This window comes from Schistocerca nitens, chromosome 1 (assembly GCF_023898315.1).
Source record: "Schistocerca nitens isolate TAMUIC-IGC-003100 chromosome 1, iqSchNite1.1, whole genome shotgun sequence".
In the NCBI taxonomy this organism is placed as follows: domain Eukaryota; kingdom Metazoa; phylum Arthropoda; class Insecta; order Orthoptera; family Acrididae; genus Schistocerca; species Schistocerca nitens.
In genome coordinates this window covers 953,227,852-953,253,720 of record NC_064614.1, presented here as the reverse complement: position 1 = coordinate 953,253,720, position 25,869 = coordinate 953,227,852, and the positions used below count along the sequence as shown (strand labels likewise).

The 25,869-nt window shown below is 41.5% G+C and overlaps 1 protein-coding gene across 1 annotated transcript in view; it reads left to right on the top strand.

The window, feature by feature from the left end:
* Positions 1 to 25,869, top strand: part of LOC126194677 (guanine nucleotide exchange factor DBS-like) — a 373,302-nt gene that overhangs the window by 123,858 nt on the left and 223,575 nt on the right. The window contains exon 2 of the mRNA XM_049932882.1: positions 23,261 to 23,338. Coding sequence (XP_049788839.1) covers positions 23,269 to 23,338 — 70 coding nt within the window. The 5' untranslated portion in view covers positions 23,261 to 23,268. The remainder of the gene's footprint in view (positions 1 to 23,260; positions 23,339 to 25,869) is intronic.

Genomic DNA, 25,869 nt, shown 5'->3' with positions numbered 1-25,869 from the left:
TCATACGCGATGACATTCATAGTCAATCAAGATGGGTGTCTTGAAGCTGTTGCAATTCACCTTTTCCTTTCTAATTTGACCTTTTCCCTCTGTTCCGTTTACATCCCTCCACCATTCATTATCACCAGGGCAGTCTTTGTCCAGCTTATTGGGCAGCTATCTCACTCCTTTCTGCTGCTCGGTGACTTTAATGCGCAACCTCTCCTTTGGGGTCCTCCCAGAACCTGCTCGAGAGATGCCCTCTTGGCTGACCTTCTTACTCAACCTCTTCTGCCTTAACACAGGAGCACACATGTTCCTTTCAGACTCCTCGCACACCTATTCCCGTTTGGACCTATCCCTCAGCACTGCCCAACTTGCCCATCTCCTCAAGTGGTCCATTCTTTCTGACACTTACCGCAGCGACCATTTCCTGTGTGCTATCCATTTGCTGACTCCTAGTCTAAATGCATGTACACCAAAATGGAAGCTTTCTAAGGCTTACTGGAGACTTTACTCCTCCTTGGTCATCTTCGACGAACAAGATTTCCCCAATTTTTGACGATAAGGTAGAAAATCTTACAAATGGTATCCTCACCTCTGCAGAATGTTCCATTCCTTGTGCTTCATCTTTACCACACCTTGTCCCAGTCCCTTTGGTGGACTGAGGCGTGCCAGATTGCAATTAGCATGCGGAGATCTGCTCTCCACATTATAACCGTCATCCTACTATGTCAAACTGCATTCATTATAAGCAGGTGCATGCACAGTGATTTCGTGTTCTTTGGGATAGCAAAAAACCTTGCTGGATTTCCTTCACTAGCTAGTTCTTTTAACAGTTCCACTCCCTCTTCCGTCATGTGGGCCAACCTCTAATTGCTCTCTGGGACCAAGACCCATTTCCCAATTTCCAGCCTCACGGTAGCGGACAAGGTCATCAGGGATCCTGTTGCTACCTCCAACACCTTGGGCTGCCATTTTGTGGCAATTTTGAGCTCCTCACACTATCACCCTGTCTACTTCCATCTTAAATGGATGGAGGAGGCTCAGGCTATAGCCTTCTCTTTTCAGAATTGTGACTGCTACAATGCCACCTTTACTATGAGGGAGCTAGATCATGTTCTCTGTTCATTCCGATCCTTTGCCCCAGGGCCAGACACTGTTCATATTCAGATGTTGCAGTACCTTTCTCTTGTGGGCAAACACTTTGTGCTTAATACATAAACTGCATCTACACAGAGGTCAGTTTCCGAAATGCTGGCATGAAGCCACTGTCATACTCATACCCATACCTAAACCTGTTAAAGGACAAACACCATCCTTCTAGCTACTGCCCCATTGCTCTGTTTTGCAAGGTGATGGAACGTATGATTCATACCCGGTTTGTATGATGGCTCGAGTCTCACCATTTACTAGCCACTGCATAGTGTGGATTTTGAGGGTGCTGTTCTGCAGTTCATCTCGTCACTTTGTCCACTCATGTCATGAATGGTTTTCTGTGGAAATCTGCGATTTGGAGAAAACCTACGTCACCTGCTGGACGGCTGGTATCCCCTGTACACTCTATGTGTGGGGCTTCCATGGCCACCTGCCCTGTTTCCTAAAGGAATTTTTAAAAGATGATGTTTTCAAGGTACTTGTGGGTTTTGCCTTGTCGGATGTCGTCCCCTTTGCTATCACCGCTAACCCTATAATGCCGTCTCCCATTGGGCATCTCCGGCTCCCTTTTCAATGATGATTTTGCCATGGGCATCTCCAGCTCCCGTTTCAATGATGATTTTGCCATGTATTGCAGTTCTCCATGGACTTGCCTCATTGAGTCGCATTTTCAGCAGTTTCTCTATTGTCTTGCCTTGTGGAGCATTGGCACTGGCTTTCGTTTTTCCCCTGACAAAACCGTTGGAATTTCTGATGGTGCAATGTGTTTCTTCCACCATCTTTACATCTTGGGCCTGTTGCTTTTCTGTTCATTGAAACCACAGATTTCCTGTAGCTTATCCTTGATAGGAAACTTTCTTGGTTGTCCCATGTGTCTTACCTGGCAACCCACTGTATGCTGTCCCTCAATGTCCTAAGTGTCTTCGATGGTACTTCCTAGGGTGCATATTGAACCACACTCCTCCATTTGTACTGGTCCCTTGTTCGTTCGAAACTAACTGTGGGTGTTTTGTTTATGTGTCTGCATGTCCGTCCCTCTTGCCCCATCTCAATACTATCAACCATCGTGACGTCCATTTGGCCACTTGTGCCTTTTGCACGAGCCCAGTTGAGAGTCTGTACAGAAGCTGCTGAACTACCACTGTCCTACCGCCATGACTTTCTCCTCAGCAGATATGCATACTATTTGTCTGCCATGCCTCCTTTGATGACTCCTTTGGTCATCGGTATGGAGCGTGTCCCTCTTCTCTGTTACCTCCTGGAGTTCGCTTTCGGCTCTTGCTCCGGCAGCTTAACTTCATGCACCCAGCAACTTTCCTGGTGGGTTTGAACCCTTCACCACCTTGGCTTTGTGTGGCAGCCCATGTTGTTCTTGGCCGTCATTCGCTTCCTAAGGACACTACTCCAGCCTCGCTCTATCGCCTTTAGTTTCACGATCTTTGCATGGAACTTTGCGATAGTACCTTTGTGTACATTGATGGCTCTGGGACTGATCGTGGTGTTGGGTGTGCTTTTGTCATTGGCACCGATTTATTATTATTATTATTATTATTATTATTATTATTATTATTGGCTTCCAGCACAGTGCTCAGTATTTACAGCAAAGCTCTTTGCCATCTATCAGGTCACACAGTACATCCTGCAACACAGGCTTTTCAATTGTGTCATGTGCCAGTCTCTTTCAACACCCTTCAATGCCTCTGTGTGTTGTACATCTTTAATCCCTTTCTGCAACGGGTCCAGGAAAGCTCTCACTTGCTCACTCTTCATGGAGCCACTGTGATGTGTATGTGGGTTCCTGGTCATGTTGGTCAGACGGGAAGCGAGGCTGCTGATACTGCTGCCAAGGTTGCAATCCTCATACCTCAGCCTGCTTACATTCCCTCCGATGCCCTCCGATGATCTCTATGTTGCCATCTATTAGTGGGTAGTGTCTCTTTGGCATCACCACTGGCCCTCCCTTCATGGGAACAAGGTCAAGGGTATTAAGCCTCTCCCAGCAGCTTGGACAACCTCCTCTTGGCCCTCTTGCTGCGAGGATATCATTTTAACTAGGTTACATATTGGACACTGGCTTTTTAGCCATTTCCATTTGTTGAGGGGTGCTCCCCTATCACCTTGTGCACATTGCGCCCGACTTTTAACTGCCCTTGCCATCTGAGTTATCGGTCATTTTAGCAAATAATGAATGGGGAGTCGGTAGCATTTTCCTTTTTATCTGTCATTTCAGTATGGCAAATGCCATTTAGTTTTTAGTTCTGGACCTCTGTTTCATACTTTATAGACCTTTCTCCACATCCCTGTTTTTAGCTGTCATATCCTCCGTTGATTGGGATTGACGTGTAGTCGTTTTTAACTCTTCTCTTTGTCTTCATGTTCTACAGTTTTGAAATGGGTGCGTATGACCCTAATTGTTTTTGCGCCCTAAAACAAGAACAAACAATGAACTCAATGTGCTCATCTTTACGGTGAGTAGCAATCTATCCCTTTCTTTGCCTGGAATTTTTCAGATCTTATAGATTTGTTTGCTGTGTTATTTTTAATGGAATTACTGAGAACCTAAAGTATTTCATCGATTCACTGCAGACCATCATTTCTGCTCCTAGAGTAAATAAATACCGGTACTATTTTTTTTCTGTGATTTACTTTGACACTACACTCACCTGATACGTATAAAAATTACAGAATTACTTCAAAAGCTCTGTATTCCAAATTGTTCTTATTCAAATAGTGGCAGATAACTTTGGCTGTTTGCTATGGTGTAATTTAATTTTTCAGAGGAATTTTTGTTTAAAAGAACTCCAGATTTGAAATTTCATATTATCGTATGCTGTAAAAATTTCAGCTCTCCTATTATTTTTTTCTGGAGCATTGAACATACCAATTTAAAGTAAAAGAAACATTCTAGATCATATTTTTAATCCTTTCTGTTTTGTTTGGAAAAAAAAGATCAGAAGCACTGCAGCCTTCTGCAACTCAGTGAAATCTTTCTATTACAGCACAGATTTTCCTGATTATAGAAATGTATTTGATTTTACCCACATATTACGTGATTTGAGAGTTATTTCAGAATACAGCTTTCATTGTTTATATGAAATGTAGTAGTTCATACTGCTTATGTTGTTGTTGTGGTCTTCAGTCCTGAGACTTGTTTGATGCAGCTCTCCATGCTACTGTATCCGGTACAAGCTTCTTCATCTCCCAGTACCTACATCCTTCTGAATCTGCTTAGTGTATTCATCTCTTGGTTTGCCTCTACGATTTTTACCCTCCACGCTGTCCTCCAATACTGAATTGGTGATCCCTTGATGCCTCAAAACATGTCCTACCAACCGATCCCTTCTTCTAGTCAAGTTGTGCCACAAACTCCTCTTCTCCCCAATTCTATTCAATACCTCCTCATTAGTTATGTGATCTACCCATCTAATCTTCAGCATTCTTCTGTAGCACCACATTTTGAAAGCTTCTGTTCTCTTCTTGTCCAAATGATTTATCATCCATGTTTCCCTTCCATACATGGCTACATTCCATACAAATACTTTGAGAAACGACTTCCTGACACTTAAATCTATACTCGATGTTAACAAATTTCTCTTCTTCAGAAACGCTTTCCTTGCCATTGCTAGTCTACATTTTATATCTTCTCTACTTCGACCATCATCAGTTATTTTGTTCCTCAAATAGTAAAACTCCTTTACTACTTTAAGTGTCTCATTTCCTAATCTAATTCCCTCAGCATCACCCAATTTAATTCGACTACTTTCCATTATCCTCGTTTTGCTTTTGTTAATGTTCATCTTATATCCTCCTGGTTTGCCATCTGTGAATGCAGGAGGGAGGGGCGGGAGAAGCTATATGAGCTAGGCATATAACGCACGATTTCAGGGGCCGGTGGGAAGCAATGCACACTGAAGACAACTTGCGGATATAAACTGGAGGTGAGGGGGGGGACAGTGCATTACTTGAGGTTGGGGCCAGAGTGGATTGTGTGTTATAAGGGTAACTCCCATCTGCATAGTCCAGAGAAGTTGTGGTGGAGGGCAGGATCCAGATGGTCTGTGAAGCAGCCATTGAAATTAATCATGTTGTGCTCAGCTGTATGTTGTGTCACCAGATGGTTGACTCTGTTCGTGGTAACAGTTTGGCAGTGGCCATTCATCCTGGTAGACATCTAGTTTGTAGTCATACCAACATGAAAAGCTGTGCAGTGTTTGCAGCACAGTGGGTACATGGCATGGCTTCATTTCCAAGCGACCCTGCCTCTGATGGGGTAGGATAAGCCTGCAGGAGTAGTAAGTGCTGAGAGGGTGGATTGGGCAGATCTTGCACATTGGTCTACCCCTTTGATTCTCGTGGCAAGGTGTTGGCAATGGGAATGACATAGGGATGGACTGAGGTGATGTGTAGGTTGGATGGGTGATGGAACACAAATTTAGGTGGTGTGGGGAAGGATCTTGGGTTGATGTCCCTCATTGTAGGGCATGAGGAGAGATAATCAAAGGCTTGTCAAAGGATACAGTGGAGTTGTTCCAGTCCAGGGTGATATTCTGGGGGGGGGGGGGTTCTTCTTTATAACTGATTCTTGAGTGTGATGGGAGGATTAGGGGTGTGTGAGGATATGACGTGGGAAATCGAGGATTAGGGGTGTGTGAGGATATGACGTGGGAAATCTGTTTGTGGGCAAGGGTTGGGGGTATTGCCTGCCTGTGAAGGCCTTTGTGAGATCTTCAGTACACTGGGCAAGGAGGCTCTCATCACTGCAGATACGTCATCCAGTAGGCTGCATGGGAGGTAGTTTTTGGTGTGGGAAGAATCTTGGTGTGGAAGGGATGGCAGGTGTCGAAATGCAGGTACTGTTTGGTTGGTGGGTTTAATGTGTGCAGAGGTGTGTGGATGGAGCCATCAGAGAGATGGAGGTCAACATTGAGGAATAAGGTGCAGTGGGTAGAGGAGGAACAGGTGAAGCATATGTGAGAGAAAATGTTAAGGTTGTGAAGGAATGTGGATAAGATGTCTTGGACCTGAAGATAGTGAGAGTTCATATACAATATTGTTAGTAATAGCAAGTACTGCTCTGGATGTTATAAATGCATAGTGTTTAGGAATATGAATAACCTTGCACACATTGGGCTGTCTTTTATGGAGACTCTATAATAGCCTTTATGATGTTTCTGATCAGAGCTCTACATAGGAAAATACATGTCATTTTTTTTTTCTTTTTTATGTAGATTTCTGGGAATGTCCAAATATGTGATCACTGTTGAAGAAATGTCGATAAAAGGAAAATGTTAGAGAATATGTCTTCATTACCTGTGGAGTTAAAGTGATAAAATACTGCAAACAGTGATCCTTTACTAAGTTACACAGAGTCCCATAAAGGTACACACTGTAAGTGATCATCAAGGCCTCCTCCTTCTCATTATCAACATTCCTGAGCCATGCCTCCATTAATAGCTTTTATTCACAGATACTATGATGTCTAACTGGACTTTCGAAACTTTCTGCATGCCCAGGGGGCTCGCCGCTCTTTGGCAGGTTCATGCTTGGCAATCATGGGGCCCCTGCCTTTCTGTCATCTAATCCCATGTCGGTTCTCTTGCTATTCTTTTTCCCCTCTCTTGGGGAACATGTCAGGGATGTTGTTGGAAACGTGTTCTGCACATTCAGTTGCCAATATCAGAACAGTCTCTCCACTTTCTTTCGTTCCTTCGTTCTTTTTTTCATTCCCCGTCTCGTATCCTTCCTCCGCTTTAGTGTTTGAGCTTTCTCTTTTTCTTCTTCCTCCCTGTGTGCTCCTGACACCCACCTGATGCATCTGATGCATAACAGGTGACTGGGTAAAGCGTAATACCCAGCCCCGGGTTGGCAGGTAGGGTTCACACGTACCCACTGATAAAGGCCAGGCCAAGGGAGGGATGACTGCCTGAGCTGCTACCTTCCTAAATTGCCGATTGGTCCCTATGTCAGGTGTTCGGGAGGTGTGACTTGGGGTGTGAAAAATCACCCAAGGTTGGTGCGACCCCTTCTGAGGGGGACCTCAGTTGGAAGGAGCACGCCATGGGAGATGCTGACAGTCATGGGGGATTTTCTCACAATGAGCCAGTCATCTTTCTCACTGTCAACCTCTACCAGATGTAAATGGAATGCAGCTAATGATTCAAAGACTCTCCCTGCTGCATCATGGTTCCTCGTGGTTTTACATACTGAAGACGGTCAGTCCTTTGCTACTGTAAATCCATTTATTATTCAGAAAGGTGTTGATGCAGTTGTTGGCTCTGTGAAATCCTGCTTTGGTATACGAAATGGCATTTCCCTTTTGGAGACTACCTATGATCCTCTAGCACAACTACTGCTTGCAGCTTCACTCCTCCACAGTCAGTTATCCTGTTGGTGTCGAGGCCCATCAAATGCTGAATTCTTCCAGAGGCGTTATTTACACTAGACTGCTTGATGGTCTGACTGAGCCAGAAATCCAAACATACCTCTGATCAGGATGTCATTGCAGTCCATCAGGTGACAAAGAAAGTAGATGTATCCTTAGTGCCCACATGCACACTTTTTCTCACCTTTGATAGAGTGGTGCTTCCGTAAGTGATGAAAGCAGGCTATTAAGTTATCACAGTATGACCATACATTCCGAACCAAACACACTGCTACCCGTGTCATTGTTCAACCACACTTGAGAGTCCTGTTGACACCTGGACCAATGTGTAACCTGTGGTAGGAATGCCTACAAGGGAGATTGTACGCCTCCTCCTTCCTGCTGTATGAACTGCAATGGTGACCATACCGCGTCCTCCCAATATTGTCCAGTGTATCTTGATGAGCAGGCTGTCCAGGAGATCTGGGTGAAGGAAAAAGTGCCTTACCCCATCGCTCGCAAGTTGTCGGCTAGTTGGAAGCCCTGCTTTCTACCACCTGGCATCTACAGTACTGTTCTTGTTACATCTTGCTCCACGAAGGTCGTGGCCACGCAGACATGCAACCTCAAATAAAGCACCGCAGTTGTGAAATCACCCAGGGTCATGGTAGTGTCCCTGTCTCCCCCTGTAGCTGTGCAACAAGCCACCAAACTTTTGCCTCACAGGGCGAAGTTGCTTGCTACACAGCAGGCTGGAAAAGACAGAAGGAATACTCCTGTGAAGACTGCCTACATCCCTCCAGCCAATAAACATTTGAGTCTTCCTCTACCAATCAGAAAAGCTCCAAGAAGTCAAACAAAGGAAAACGGTTTTCTCCTTCGCCGACTCGGAGATCCTTTTCGACAATGTTGCCATGTGATATCTTTGCCTGGACCACCTCTTTGTCACTGGTGCGGACCAACAACTGTTTTTCTGCTCTGGGCTCTGCAGACCGACAGCAGGAAAATGTCAGCGCCTCTGTAGACCTCACAGAGCAGGGTCATTCAGCCTCTGTGCCCTGTATCAATGAGTCTTCGAAGGCTGGCACTTGGCAGCCACTGAGGTGACACCCCTTCATTTTTTCCTCTTCATGACTCCCCTCCAATGGATTGTTTGTGGCCTTTGATCCAACAAAGACATACGGCTGCTCTTAAAATCGCAGAGTACACTTGTACTCTGCCTGCAAGAAACAAAACTGTGTTGTCACAACCACTTTCAGCTCTCTCAATTCATCGCAGTCCTCTTTTGACCTTCCCCCCCCCCTCCCCCCCCCCCCCCCCCCCCCCCCCCGAGGACAGCATTCCATCTCATGGGGGAGTCATCCTTCTCATCTGGAGTAATATTCATAGTCAACCCATCTCCCCGACTACAAGCTGTTGCAGTCCACATTTTCCTTCCTCTCTTGACCTTTCCCCCTTTTTACCGTTCACTTCCCTCTGTCATTTGGTATCACCAGGGCAGACTTCCTCCAGCTTATTAGGCAACTCTCTCAACCCTTTCTGCTGCTTGGTGACTTGAATGCACACCATTCCCTTTGGGGCTCTCCCAGAACCTATCAGAGAGGTGCCACCTTAACCTCATCTGCCTTAACAGGGTAGCACCCACATTCCTTTCAGACTCCACTGACTCCTATTCCAATTTGGACCTCTCCTTCTGCACTGTCCAGCTTGCTCATCTTGAGTGATCCATTCTCTCTGGCATGTACTCGAATGAACATTTCCTGTGTGCCATCCAATTGTTGACTCCTACTCCACCTACGTGCACAACCAAATGGCAGCTTTATAAGGTCGACTGGAGGCTTTACTCTCCCGTGGCAACCTTTGATGAACATCTTTTCCCCAGTTGTGATGACCAGTAGAATATCTTACAAACATCGTCCTCACCACTGCAGAACATTCCATTCCTCGCACTTCCGCTTTACCGTGCCGTATCCCGGTCCCTTGGTGGACTGAGGTATGTCGTGACACCATTCATGCACGGAGACGTGCTCTCCATGCTTTTAACCATCACCCTACAATGGCAAACTACGTTCATTACAAACAATTGCATACACAGTGTTGTCCCTTTCTTTGGGATAGCAGAAAGGCCAGCTGGATTTCCTTCACTACTTCTTTTAATAGTTCCACTCCCTCTTGCAGTTTTCTCAATGAGCAGCGTCTTCAGCGATGTATCGATCACCTTCACTTATGGAGCATCGTCATTGGATTTAGCATTTCCAGTGACGAAACCATTTGTGTGAATTTCTGGCAGCGCAATTGTTTTCTTCCACCATCTTTACATCTTGGGCCTGTTGTTCTTCCGTTCACTGAAATAACAAAATTCCTGTGGCTCATGTTTGATACCAAACTTTCTCGATCCTCCCATGTGTCTTACCTGGTAGACCACTGTATGCAGTCCTTCAGTGTCCTACATGTCCTCAGTGGTACTTCCTGGGGTGTGGATAGGACCACCCTCCTCTGTTTTTATCAGTACCTTGTCCATCCAAAACTAGAGTACGGTTGTTTCGTTTATGCATCTGCACATCCATCCCTCTTACGCCATCTCAATACTGTCCACCATTGTGGCAGCCATTTGGCCACTTGCGCCTTTTACACTAGCCTGGTTGACAGTCTGTATGCCGAAGCTGCCGAACTACCACTGTCATACTGCCGCGATTTTGTGCCTTTTGTCTGCATGCCTGGCCACCCATCCTAAGCCTACTTCTTCGATGACTCCTTTCACCGCCCATATGGGGTACGTCCTTCTTCTCTGTTATCTCCTGGAGCTCGCTTTTGGATCTTGCTCTGGCAGCTGAACTTCACGTTAGCTGCCACTTTCCTGGTGGGTGTGAAACCGTCACCACCCTGGATTCGTGCAGCGGACCGTGTTCACCTTGGCTTTCATTCGTTTGCTAAAGACACTACTCCAGCCTCGCTCTATTGCTGTAAGTTTCACGACATTTGCATGGAACTTTACAACAGTACCTTTGTGTACACTGATGGCTCTCAGACTGATAATGGGGTTGGGTGTGCCTTTGTCATTCGCACCGACGTTTTTCGGTATTAGCTCCCGGACCGCTGCTCAGTATTTATGGCAGAGCTCTTCTCCCTGCATCAGGCCATGCAGTACATCCAGCGACAAAGGCTTTCCAATTGCATCATTTGCTCAGGCTCTCACTGTGCCCTTCAGAGCTTCAGTGTGCTGCACACTGTCCATCAATTAGTGCAACGCATCCAGGAATCTGTCACTTGCCCACTCATGATGGAACCACTGTGATGTTTACGTGGGTTCTTGGACATGTTGGTCTGACGGGAAATGAGGCAGCTGATTCTGCTGCCCAGGCTGCAGTTCTCGCATCTCGGCCTGCTAGTTCATCCATTCCCTCTGATCATCTCTGTGTTGCCACCTGTCAGCAGGTGGTGTCACTTTTGCATCACCACTGGTCCTCCCTTCATGAGAATAAGCTCCAGGGAACTAACCCTGTCCCATTGGCTTGGACGATCTCCTCTCGGCCCTCTTGTTGTGAGGAGATCATTTTAGCCAGGTTGCATATTGGGCACTGTCTTTTTAGCCATCACCATTCGTTAAGTGGTGCTCCCCCTCCACCATGTGCTCATTGCCCTCAATCTCTGAGTGTTTGCCATTTCCTAACAGAATGCCGTTTTAACGAACTATGTGTGGGCTGACATCTGCATTTTACTTTTTATCCATTGTAAAAATGTGGCAAAAGACATTTAATCTTTAGTTATGACATCCGTTTCTCTATTTTATGGATCCTTCTCCAAGTCCCTGTTTTTACCTGTCTTTCCTTCCATCAATTGGGCTTTATGTGTAGTCTTTTTTTATGTGCAGTCTTTTATAACTACTGACTGTGGTTGCTTTTACACCCTAAAACAAAACAAAACAAAAGAACAAATCTTTATGCTTAGCAAAAGCCTCTTTTTAATGCAGGTTTAAATAACTGTCCATAATTAGAATGTAAGGTTTCTAGATGATGAAATGGAATGGCAGTTGGAACGAGATTGCTGTCACAAATATGAAACCCATAGAATGAATGTGTCCACTGCAGCAGAATCGACATCAAGAAAACTTGGTTATAATATGTCTTGACTGTGCACTGACATCATCTACTGGATGCACAAGTTGAGTTATGCCCAAGTTCATAAGTGACACTGCAACCCCTATGTGTACTAGGACCTACACAGCACAGTAATTGAGGCTTGGGGTAGGCATCAGCTTATTTGCAATTCCATTGACTGCTGTGGACACAGGTGTAATGAAGTGAAGTGCGTCGCTATCATAGTGTGCTGCTGTACACTACCCAAGGTACACAACAGCTAAATGTCCTCTTTTATTGTAGTCAAAACGATTGGCATCATGATGAGGAGAGTGGCATTGCTCACACCTATTGCCGCAGTCCTGATACAATTTTCTCATTTTATTTTTATGGGGGTACACAGCCTCAGTGTGTTTAGAGAATGAAAACATGGTCCAAGTAGACTGTAATCTGCTTATTATCTTTTTGCAGTTAACCAATTTCAACCATGGGTCATTTTCAAGCACATATTTGAAGATTCATTCTTCATTTGAGCATATAGCTCAAAATGTGTACTTGAAGATGACCCACAGTTGAAACTGGGTAATTGCACAGATAATAAATAGAATACAAGTTATACAAGATAGAACACAGTTTTATTTGTGTAACTTAATGCAAAGTAGTGCTTCAAATTCCTTTCTGGTGGCCCAGTGGCATTTTTACAGCCCTTCATCAGAATTATAGTTGATAGTCATCCTACTTACTTAAGAATTGTAAAGCCATCATAAATTTATGAGAGATCTTCCTGACATTTCTCCTTCTGAAGAAGTCAGTGCTCGAAGTGTGTTCTGGGGCTCCTCCAACAACTACCAGTGGCGACAAGTATTGTCATTTTGCTTTTACTGGAAGACTTGTGACTTCCAAAAATAATTAAAATGACATTTTTAATACTGAAACAGGCTCATTTTCTCCCGTAGATCTCTTCCAGTCCTTGAAGATACTGCTTTATGGGGTAAGATGGATGACTTAAATTCCATGATGTCTTCTCTGTCTTAATCCTTGTCATGAAAAAAGCAGAAATGGGTAATCAGTAAGGCTAACTGGTTGTGATATAGCCAACTGGTGGTGACAGAATATCATCCATGAGTAGGTAGATCATATGATAGAGGTTATCCTCAGAGCCAACGCATCCAAAATGTGGTTTTTATTTTTGGAGGCAACCTGTTTTCTGGTGGGTTTGTCAGACTGCATTGTGGGACATATGGTTGGTGAACTGAAGATTCAGAATCAATCTATTTGCAGAAAATCTAACAGCGTTTCAGTTAGTAAGGGCTAAAGTAAAAAAAGTTAATGAAGGAAGGAAAGAAAACGCTGTGGTACATGTTAGTGCCGAATAGACAATCATGAAATATTAGTTATTTTTTATTATTATTTTGAGCTTTTCCTCATTACAGAGGCTTATCTCCAACATAATAATTTACTTGGAAATAACAATACAAACAATAAACGTTCTCAAACTATATTTTCCAAATATTCCTCCAGGTGTTTCGATCTTGTGTGTCCTCTTCCTCTGTGCCCATTCTCCTCATTGTGTGCTGTACATTTTGGAGCCAGGTGGTCATAGGTCGTCCTCTTCTTCTTCTCCCCTCTGGTTCCCACTCCAGTATCAATTTTGGTATTCTGGTTTTCTCCATTCGTCGTACATGCCCGTACCACTGTAATTTCTTCCTATCCATTACGTCAGATATTCTTTCTTTCATTTCCATTCTCCTTATTATTTCGGTATTCCTTATCTTTTCTTTCCTGGAGATTCTTGCCAATCTTCTCCAGAAGTCCATCTCTAGCGCTTGTAATTTTTTTCTGTGCTTTACGTTAATTGTCCAGGTCTCCGTTCCATACAGAACCACACTCTCTAATATGGATTTGTATATTAATTGTTTAGTTCTGTTCATTACATTCCTGCTCCATAAAACTTAGTTAAGCACCCCAATGACCCTCCGTCTGCTACTAATTCTTTTATTGATTTCTGACTCTGATTTTCCCTCGATTTCTAAAATGGATCCCAAATAACAGAAAGTGTTTATCTTTTTGATTTTTCTTTCCTTCAATGTATAGCTCATCTTAATCATTAGTCAAGTATGCTACTGCTAGTTGATTGCACATATAGTTAGCATCCTCCCCATCTTGTGCTACGGCTACTTGATCATCAGCAAACAATAAATGATGTAGGTAAACTCCATCTCTTATTTCCAATGCCATACTATTACATTTACGAGACCATGTTCTAAGGCTAATATCTATATAGATTTTAAATAATGATGGTGACATGGGACAGCCCTTTAAAAGGCCTTTGCTTGTTTTTAATTTCTGTGAAAGTTTATTACTATCTTTCACTTGGCAAATGTTATCTTTAAACATCTTTTGTATTATTTTAATCAAGGAGGGATTTACGTAGTGCTCTCCAAAGTAATTTTCTTGCTACAGTATCATACGCTTTTTCTAGATCTATGAAAATTAATCCTATATTTTTTGATTTTTCCCTATGTTTCTCCAAAATCTGTCGTAATGTGAAAATATCGTCTACACATGATCTCCCAGCCGTGAATCCACATTGTTCTTCTTGGGTTCTAAAATTTTTTTCCAGTTTGTTTTTAATTACTTTTGCAAAAATTCTCATTAATGTGTTTGTAACACAAATTCCTTGATAGTTTGAACAAATTTTGCGACACCCTTTCTTAAATATTGTATTAATGTAACCTAGCTTTTTGGGTATTGAATCTCCATGTATCATTTTGTTGAAGAGTTGTGTCATCAGTTTCACAATTTTGTCACCACCATATTTCAGACACTCCAGATTGATATTGCCTGGTCCCGGTGATTTACCATTCTTCCCTGTTCTCAACGCCTGAAGTACTTCACTTTCTAAAATCTGGATCTCATCATCTTCATGTCCTTTTTCTTCCACTGTTCCTTCTTCTAGATATTCTTCTCTGTCCTCATTTAATAATTTTTGGAAATACTCTTCCCATTCCTTTTGTGTTATCAGTTGGAGATTAGTTTTACTTTTTATATCCTGTCGAAGCTCTTTTAATACTGACCATGCTTCTTTTGCTCTCCCAAATCCTAATTTGCTATTCACCTTGGCACATGTTCTTTCCCATGCTTCATTTTTTGCCATCCTTATTTTTTTCATCACTTCATTCTTCTTTTCCTTGTATATTGATCTTGTTTCTTCTGATTTATCATTCAACCACTGAAGGAACGCTTTTCGTTTTTCTCTAACGAGGACCTCTAGTTCCTCTGACCACCACTCTGCTGCATGGTTGTGGTTGCTATCTTTTTTACCCAACACCTCTGTTGCTATGATTTTCACATTAGTTTTTATATAGTCATATATTTCCTCTGTACTTCCTTCAAATGATTCAACCAGTTTCCTTTCCATCCTGGCTGCAAAGAGTGTTCTGATACTTTCGTCTTGTAGGCTGTCAATATTAAAAGGTGAATTTTCATCTTTCTCAGTCTGGTACGTTTTATTTATGTTACTTGTATCATTCCTTGCATACTTCCGTGGCTAGAAACACTTCATTTTTACTAGATAGTGGTCTGATCCACACTCGGCTCCTCTATAAGATCTGACGTCTACTGCCTTGATACTACTCGTTTGCCTAGTGATAATATAATCTATTATAGAACGAAGTTCTTTAGTGTTCTGTTGCCAAGTATATTTATGAATGTCCTGAGAAAGTATGTACGCACAACACTAGTGAAGAATGCTACCCTATTTTGCATTTCAGAGAACGTAGCTCAAGCAGTGGAGGAACACATGTTTGAAATTACTAGCTCAGTCAGCCATACTTCTGTATTTTATTCAAATTGTGAACCTGTAGACATGAACATTTTTATTGTACCTGTAATAATAGAGGTGTACAATGAGGAAAGTGAAATCAGCCCTACCAGCAGTCATGATGTTTCACCTGGATCAGAACAGATTTACTACAGTACGCACTAACTCTTCAGACTTCATTCAAAGGAAGTCTTCCTTGTTGCTTTCAGCATAATTTGGATGGTGACCACTATCCTGGCTCATTCAGAAAGTAGTTGTACTATCCTTTCTACAAGTAGAGGAGGACAGCACACACTCCCTAACATCTGTCATGACATTGCTCTTACGGATTATGCGGAATGGCTCCTTAAACCCTTAGTAATGTCACTCCATTGGAGATGGCCCTCCCATGCAAAGTCCATGTTATGTCACTCTTCATTAACTTGTCTGTGACAGTATCTGGAAGCACAACATTATCCAACAACATGAATGTAGAATTCATGAACAGCTACCCCTCCTAATTCAGTCCTTCATGAAAGAACACTATTTTCATTGTAGAGTTTGTGACATTCCATAAGGCTGATTCTCATACAAGATAACTAAATTTTCAAAGGAGTTGTGGTATGTATCTTATTTCCATTTTAGTGGATAGATTTACATCTACAGTGATGCCAAAAGAGTCTTTGTGTGTGGGTGATTTACCAATTTTTGGGGTTGCAGGCCTCAATAAATAAAAATGGAACCTGTATAGGACCACTTTGTTATCCATCTTCTGTCCATCTGACAGTTGAAAACCCTTTTTCTCAGGAATGGGTTGCTTATCAAGTTGAAATTTATGCCCCTTGGAGGTGTAAAAAATTGAAGTTTCTAAGTTAGTGCAGTCAATAGAGACGGCCATTTATTTCACATATTTTATTACCTGCAAATTTGCTCATCAAATTCTGTGGGATACTTTCCATTGATCTGGAATCATGAAATTTGGCGAAAAGGGAGGTATCACAGTGCAGCCAAAGAAAACAATTTGAAAACTGTAAATTTGTAATTATGGCACACATTTTTTTTTGTCATTTCATATCTGACACACTGTTCGTCCATCACTTAAGACCCCTTCTTCTCAGGAATGGGCAGATGTACGAAGTTGAAATGTATGTCACATACTAAGGTCTGTAGGCCTGTGGCAGTGTAATAAATGTAAGCTTCTAAGACAATGCAACGAAGAGGTATGGCCATTTGGATCACATACTGGGTGAGTCAGGAGGAAAGGTACATGCTTTGAGGGGTGATAGTATTAGTGATTCTGAACAAAAAACTTCATATGAACGTATGCCATATTTTGAGTGGCTTCCAAGATAGGACATATTTAATATAACTTTTGTACGTTTTTCTTGAATAACTTGAAAACTGCACGCTCCAGCGAAAACGTGTCGCAGTGCAAAATTAAACTATATAAAATTTCTTACAAAAGAGGTCCTATTCATTCTTTTCTCTGGAACTAATGGTTTGTACGAAGACAGCGCGAGAAGTTGAAAAACTCTTTCGATGCGCATGCACTGTAGCTTATGTAGTTTTTGTAGGCCAATTTGATGTAGGTCCCTGACTTGATAGACCACAAATGTCCCTTAGGAAACTATTCGTCTCAACTTGCTACCTCAATATGCTATCTGAAATTGACGTACAAAAACTACGTAATATACAGTGCATGCGCGTCACACGAGTTTTTCAACGTTCTCATGCTATCTTCGCACAAACCATTAGTTCTAGACAAAAAATTAATAGGACTTTTTTGTGGGAAACTTAATATAGTTTAATTTTTTACTGTGACACGTTTTTGCTGGAGGGTGTGGTTTTAGAGTTATTCAAGAAAAACATACAAAAGTGACATTAATTGTGTTCTATCTCAGAAACCACTTGGAATAGAGCATATGTCCATATGAAGTTTTTTGTTCAGAATCACTAATAGTATCACCCCTCAAAGTATGTACCTTTCCTCCTGATTCACCCTGTATTTTAATACTGCAAATGTTTGTTTCACATACAACTTGAAATGCCATATCTCTGTGTAGTAATCCCTCCTGGATATCTGATGATGGATAAAGTTTAAAGCGCATCATATGAGCAGTAAAGTAATTCCTTGCTTGAAGTTCATATTTTACCATTACAACACATTCAGCATTAATGGAGAACTACTGATTGTTATAATAATGGTCACATGCTTCCTGTATGACTTTGTCACATTTATATAATTAAAATTAAAACATTCTCGAAAATTTTGGGATCTCTGGAACTGTTATCTTGCTAGTATCAACATCGAAAATGGGCAAAAGTGGTTGAGATTCAGGATTCACAGAATGAGTGGACTGTCTATTAACATAATTAAGTTTGTGTGGAGCCCTCAGTGCAAGAGTCCTACTCAAACCAAGTAATTTTCTTTCCTCCTGTAATTCCGGCATGACAGTAAGAGAACATTACCTAACAGTTAAGAGACTGTAACTGTGAACAGAAAAAAGAACATATTTTGTATAGGTTTTAGTTGTTGATGCAAATATTATACTTAAATGTTAATTGCATGACCACTAATGATCATTGCAGTTGTGGACCTTCAGCGTACGGTACAGCACCACTGTCCATTGACGTCATTACTTCAGTTCGGAGTCAGGACAAGAAGTGATCATCTGTGTCGTTGACACATATTGCTCCAAACACATCTTTCTTATAACAAATACCAGCAGAAAAATGCTTCTACCAAAGCACAAAAAAGGCAAATATGCTCCTGTTTAAAAGACTCTTAAAAGTGGGGTACCAGCTTCCCCGACTCTACCTTCCTCAACAACCTTAAAAATTCTCCCAAAAATTTTGGGATACGAACATATTCGTGCTCTTTTTAACATACAAGTCATCTCACACTCCCACAAGCTCCCATAACTGTAACTCGCTCACACCCAATAGTCAGTCGCTGTACATTGCTCGTACCCATCCATTCCCACGTGCCCATTCTCACTCACTCATTCATTCGGCCCAACTCATTGTCATTATCTCCCTGTCACTGTCTCCTGTCTTTCAGTCACAGTCCCTTTCGTTCTGCCCTACTACTACTATTACTGTTTCTTTTCACTCCCCCCCCCCATCTCTCTCTCTCTCTCTCTCTCTCTCTCTCTCTCTCTCTCTCTCTCTCTCTCTCTCTTTCTTTTCCTCGTTGTCATAGACTCTGTCTCTCATTATCACTGGCTTTCACCCCACTTCCTCTTTCTCCATGTATTCCTCTCTCACTGACACTGGGTCCTTCACTTTTCCTGGCACTGTTTTGTCAACTATGTTCCACTACCACTGTGCCCTCCCTCTCTCTCACACTGCCATTGTTTCCTTCGCTCTGCCTAAACCACAACCACTGTCTCCTATCTTCCACTGTTTATTACTTTTCCACTGCTACTCTCTCCTTCTTTCTGAGCATAAAAAGGGGCAAATATGTTCACATGCCAAACTATTTGGGAAAAATTTTATAGTTGCTGAGGAAGGTAGAATGGGCTGTTTGTACCACACTTTTCAGTCTTTTTAACAGGAGCATGTTCTGCCCCCCCCACCCCCCCACCCCACCCCACCCTTCCGTTTTTTTTTTTTTTTTTTTTTTTTTTTTTTTTTTTTTTTTTTTTTTGCTCCAATAGGAGCACTTTTCTTCTGGTTCCTTTCTTTTCCCTACCACAGCAGTAAATGCCACTCTATGAAAATAACTTTATGGACCAGCAAAATTTTGATAGTTCACTTGTGTGAAATTGAAATAATGCAAAACTTAGCACCTCAGACCGAACTCTGCATGCACAAAAGTTTTGCATGTGCTTCAGTATGAGACCATGGAGTTCTCAGAACCCTTCTGATGATATCAGACACACTTTGCAGCCTGTGCTACTTCATGTTATAAACTGTTTTCACCTCACACTGGATTTTACGTGTACAGTTAGGCTAACTTATAAAGATATCAACAAACTTTTGCAGGTATTTTGAGATCAGGAGTATATGCTAAAAATTTCATCATTAACTCTGCGTAGCCATCTCGGAAACCTCGGCATAGTTTTTTTTTTTTTTTTTTTGGGGGGGGGGGGGGGGGAGCAGGTTCTAAGGAACTGCCCATGAACTAATAGCAGTCCAATAAGCCTCATAGGGCCCACCATAAACCACATCAAATACAAAATGAACCAACTGATTTGCTCCATTTGCCTAAGCAGGAGGAAGTGTGTAATATTCATGGCCTGTACTGTAGGATAGTGACACTGGGATGTTCCTTTTGTTGTGTATTCTTATGGTGCCTGGCCCAAGGGCTATCCAAAACACCTGACACTTCCTTTCCGTCACCCGTAGAACCTGAGGTATGAGCCCCAGAAGAATACCATTTTTATGCGTGGCATTGTGGAACATATTAAATAGCACACATTGCCACATGCATACTCATACAGAAAGATTCTGCATCAGTGTACATTCCATTATAAATAGCAGACTAAATCAATGAAGGTGAATGCCATGATAGTTCCTTTGAAATGGCAACTGGCAATTTCCGTCTTCAAACTTGTTTGATTCGAGCATTGGTTTTGGCTAGTAAAAACTGGAACAGGTGTATTCTGTTTGACTCTTGTTGCTGATAATAAAAATCAGTTTTAGCTGATCTGCGAATCAAACAATCACAATACAAGATAACAAAATTATTTTCATGTATGCTTCACTCCTTGTGCAGGGTTCAGACTGAAATTATTTACTCTGGAGTAAAAATATTCAAGAAGTTCCCATATGACATAAAACAAGAAATTTGGAATCCCTTTCAATACTTCATTAGCCACATCTCCTATAAATTATTTAATTATCTAGCATCAGGGATTGAAAATTTCTGTTAACTACAGGGCAAGAATAAGTGTTAGTGTTAAAGTTGCTGACAATTAGTAGTGTATTGTGAACAGCTCTCTGTTCGTACAGATGTAGGTAACAGTTTTCTTTGAAAAATAATGAGACAATCAAGAAACTTTTAAGCTAAACAATAAAAGATAAACAGCAGCTGTTTAATATAACTGAGGAAACAAAAGCTTTTGTTAAAATTAACAGTTTCTTGTTCACTTATCAGGTTACGTTTACCTGTTTCATTGTCAGTGCACTGTAAAGAGCAAGTTTGAGGCACTTGCCTCTCTTCTGTTATTGGTTATCTTAAGCTGCAACGCTGAAAATTCTCCTTGATTTTGGAATGTATGACACACAATATATGAACGAAAACAAACACTATTTCAGTGATGTAAGGTAGATTACTTGATATAGACTTTGGTTGTTTGATCTGTGATGAGTGACACCTTCCTAAGGCCCTATAAATTTCTGGTGTAACTACATTGTCACCTTGAATTTGGATTGTATTTCTTTTCTCACATAACAGAATATGGTGACATTTTATTCTGTATTGTTTATGATTTTTGTGCCTCCTTTAACTTCCAGATATTATTTTGGGTGTATCTTTGGCCATCGCCTGTCTTTCAGCATTGAAATGTGTAGGACCTGTTGTCATTCGAACATAACATGACAGTGCCACATACATCCATTCCTCTGTGGCCTCAGTTTGTTACTCTATCTCTTTATAGTTCACCAAGCATTAATCTCTCATACTTTTGGTGCGACACTTTTTAATTTTGAACTTGTTTTGTTATTTCTTAAAAGGTCGGTCCAGTAAAATTGTAGTGGTAGCACACATCACTTATAAGACATTGTTTTTAAATGTAGGGCTATATTTATCGTTAAGGTAGTGTTTAACTTTCCATATGCAGCCCAACTCAAGTTTACTCACCATGTTTATTCACATATTTTATTACCTCTGCTGAGTCTCCTAGGTTTGTGTATATTTTGACCAATCCTATTTTCATTCCATCTGTTTTACCAAGTTTTGTTATTAGCAGCAGTTCAATTTCATCCAATAGATGATATTGTCTATGGCATCTTTCAGTTAGCTGCTATCAAGACAGTTTTATCAACAAATTGCAGGTGATGTAATGGATTGCCAACATCTTTATACCATTTTGTTCTCCCATTCAGAGTTTATGAAGGCATATTCCAAAACAAATAAAAATCATCAAAAACAACTTGTTGATTTGCTGTCCTTGACGTAACAGTATGGAATGTTATGAATGTTGTTGTTGTTGTTGTTGTTGTTGTTGTTGTTGTTGTGTTTTTTTATCGGGGACGATTTTTGTGTATTTGTAATCTCTTCTGTATAGTACAGATTGTGATGAACTATCTTTTTCCATAACAATTATAAGAAAAAGTCACTGAAAAAGGGACATACAAATGATATATTTGATTTTCAAGTTTCCTCTTTAGTATTTCCCTAGATAATGAAGTCTTGTAGTACACTTAGGGATAAAAATTACAACACCAAAAAGTAGTTGTGTGGAATAAACAAAAGTTGGTAGGCGTGTTTCTAAATCTGAAAGATGAAGTCTATTCAGCTTTTGTGCCAGTCACATAAGAGTGGTCCTAATAATACCACTATGAGGATGCAAATCAGGTAACGATCATGAGGAGTTGATGTTGGTCAAGAATCCTTTTAAGGTGACAAAGATGCCATTATTAACACATCACTGAGTATGAATGAGGTCATTTAGTAGGGCTGCAAGAAGCTAGCTGTCCCTTCTGTGATACTGCAGAAAGACTTGGCAGGAATGTAGCCACTGTAAATGATTGCTGGCAGTGGTAGTCTTGAGAATATACAATCACAAGATCGGACTCCGGATGACCTCGTGACATTACCGAGAGGGAAGGCCATTGTATTTGTGTATGGCTCTGGCACATTGTACTGCATTTGCAGCAGCAAATTGAATAACAGATGGCATCACAGTGGGTACAACAAACTATTACAAATTGGTTACTTCAAGGACAGCTCTGAATCAGACGCCCTGTAGTGTGCAATCCACTGACCCCAGACCACCGCCATTTACGACTTCAGTGGAGTCAAGCGAGAGCTGATTGGACGGGTTGGTGGAAGAATGTTGTGTTTTCTGATGAAATCTGGTTCTGCCTCAGTGCCAGTGGTGGCTATGTGCTGGTTAGGAGGAAGCCAGTTAAGAGCCTGTAGCCAACCTGTCTGTGTTCTACACACACTGGATCCACAACTGGAGTTGTGGTCTGGGGTGTGATTTTGTATGACAGCAGGAGCTTTCTCATGGTTATACCATGCATTCTGTCTGCAAATTTGTATGCCAGTCTGGTGATTCAACCTGTTGTGCTGCTATTCATGAACAGCAATCCAGGGGGTGTTTTCCAACCGCATAATGCTTGCCAACATATCGCTGTTATAACCCAACGTGCTCAGCAGAGTGTCAACATGTTGGCTTGGCCTGCTCGATCACCAGATTTGTCTCCAATCAAGCACATACGGTACAACATCGAACGACAACTCCTGCGTCATCGGAAGTCAGCATGAATTGTCCCTGTATTGACTGACCAAATGCAACAAACATGGAACTGTATCTCACAAACTGACATTCGGCACCTATACAACACAATGCATGCATGTTTGCATGCTTGAATTCAACATTCTGGAGGTCAGACCGGTTATTAATGTACCAGCATTTCACATTTGTAATGTTTTAGCTTGCGCTTACAATAAATTGTGATGTTGCAATGTTAATCACTTAAATATGTTATCTAGACAAATGTAGTTCCAAAATGTTATTACTCTAGAGTAATTACTTTTTGGTGTTGACCTTTTTCCCGTCATTGTGCTAACCTGTGGGACAAGAACGGAAATTAAAAACAATTTTATACTTCAAGTGTGCATTATCATTTATTGATAATTGTTTGATTTATTAATTATTTTTTACATTGAGATTCCCAGTAATTTTGTTAACTTTAGCAACATTTTTGCAGATGATGTAATGGAGACAAATGAACTGGCAGTTCGAGATGTTGTTGATCTGCTTCATGCAAAATTTGCCATCATAACTGGTAAGTTGTATAATAATAAATAATTTTCATTTTTCTAGTATATATATCTTCATCTAAGAGCATGATGGTTAATCTAGGGTCACATAAATTACTGACTTGCAACTGCAGAGGAATAGGGGAATATGGAGAAAGGAGGAAGTTGTCAATGAAAAGTAGCCACAAGATCCAAATGATATCTCTCTGTATTTTTTTTAGATAAAACAATGCACACCAATGTGTTTGAACTGGTAGTACTTAACAGTGTTATTGTTTCCAGATCTCTTCTGGGAAACTGTCAAACAGTTCCCAGCAGAATTGTGTGGGTTTAGGAGCATCTTAAGTGTGTAACATGTCTTTTTGTGGGGACATAATCACAAACAAAGGTCGCATTGACAGTCACATGGGCTGTCAGACTGCAATGCCTAGTTAGTCTTATTAGTGTTGTGTCATAGCCACTTGTGATTCCTATGTCATCAGCTGAATGGTTCTGGCTGCATAGTTACACATGTGGGAAACTGCGGTACAGTTTGTCCAGTACAGCAGCGAGAGCAGAGTCTATATGCCTAGTTAATTCTAGGGCTATATTTTATTTTTGACACATGGATCTATGCCGACAATTGTAAAAACGGCGATGGTACATTAGTCCTTACTAATGTAAAATTGTTACCTTCTGAAGAAGACAAATTTATATTTGTCGAAACCTAGGTAAAGAATTTCTTTATCCATTGCAACTGGTCGGCTGTTTATAATTTTATTCGTCTTGTTAGCTTGGTGCTACAAGTCCAAACTGGGCAACTGAGATACACCAGTGCTGTGTGGGAAGCGGACAGGTTCCACGTTGAACCCTAGATTCTTGGAGACTGGCTGGAGTGTCAGGCAGTGGCAGTACTGCTCAATGATGTTGAAGTAACTTTGCCATATGTTCAACCAGTGGGTGACTGACGCAGAGGCACCAGTCAAATGGACGATGCTGAAGGAATGCTGATATCATCCGTGTTGGGATCGTATAGTGTGTGTTTATTTCCACCTCAACCTGCATCATTCCTGCTTCCATTCCCCACCCCCACCAACCCCTCCCCCCTCCTCACTCCCTGCTCATTATGATCCTCACCAGGCGATGTTATCGAGCTGATTTGTGTGTTACGCTGCAACCACTGCCATCAGTCCTAAAACCTGAGACATTATTGGCTGTTTCCAGGTCACCACTGCCATCAGTTCTGAAACTTGAGCCATTATTACTGTGAAGGAAATTGCAGAGAGTGCTTCCAATTGTACTATACATTAAGGTACGGAGTGAGGGGAAAATGACTTGGTAAATGCTGCTGGCAAGCTGTAATTAATCAGTTTATCTTCGTGATCACTGCAAGAACTGTAGGGAACTGTAATATATTCTTAGATTCCTCACTTAATACCGGTACATGAAATTTTGTAAGTAGTCTATCGAGAGATAATTTGTGGGTAATTTCCTGGGTAATTTCCCTGTATCCTACCAATGAAACCACTGTACATGGACAATAATTTGAGAACTATATGTGACAATTTTAAAAATGCACTTATTTCATCCATTTCTGGACACAAAGTATTTGGGACCAGAGGCCTAGAGATCATCATAACCGCTCTATGACAGATAATATTAAGTGTAATAGTTTTAGGAAATGGTTCATCTTTTTTACCTAGTTTATTGTTTAGTCTTTTCCATTACAATATCAGCACAAAAATCTAAAATTGTCAGATGTAGTGTAATGTGTGAAGTAGATTTGGATAAAAACTGACGAAATATCACCTGAGACGCTCTTCATCAGAAATTGCACTAATAATTTTGAGTCAGATCTTCATTTCTCAACCTAGTCTGGTTCAATAATATTTAAAGTAAACTGTCAAATTTATTACGACAGTTGTAAATGTCTGAAAAAGCGCTCTGGATAATTTTTGATCTGCTGTTAGAACTGCATTGTGAATGATTTACATTCAAAGGGTGCATTCACATCTCTTCCTCTTTCTCATTGTCAATAGCCATATTTTTGGCACAAACAAATCACAATGACTGCAAGTAATCTGCTCAACTGGTGAGGTGAATGTAGCAAGGTAAAAGCTCCTGGCAGGAAAGTGAGAGGCTGTGCCAGGAGTGAGGCTGCTGCATAACTGTAATGAGGCACCCGGCGAGCAGTGTGCTGCCAGCAGTGAGACTGCACCATAGCTGTACCCTTTTACTCACTCCATCTGGATGTTTAATGACAGGAGGCAAGCTCCCACCACCAAGTCAGCTGTTGAAATGCTGTGTTGTGCTACACCTTGTAGCAGCCCAGTCAACCACTAATGGCAGAATGCCATGTTTTAGGATGCTGCGCTGTCACTATTGCTGTTCCCTCCTGCAGAGTTACATTGGTTGCTGGCCCACATTCCCCTTGACTGGTTGTGAAGGCCTGTCTGAAGTTCATGCAGCTAAATCCCCGCCCCCCTTCATCTTCCCCCCACCCCCTTAGGAGAATTTGGTCTTCTGAAGTCCAGCCTATAGCTGAACACATGAACTACTAAAATACCATGGTAATACT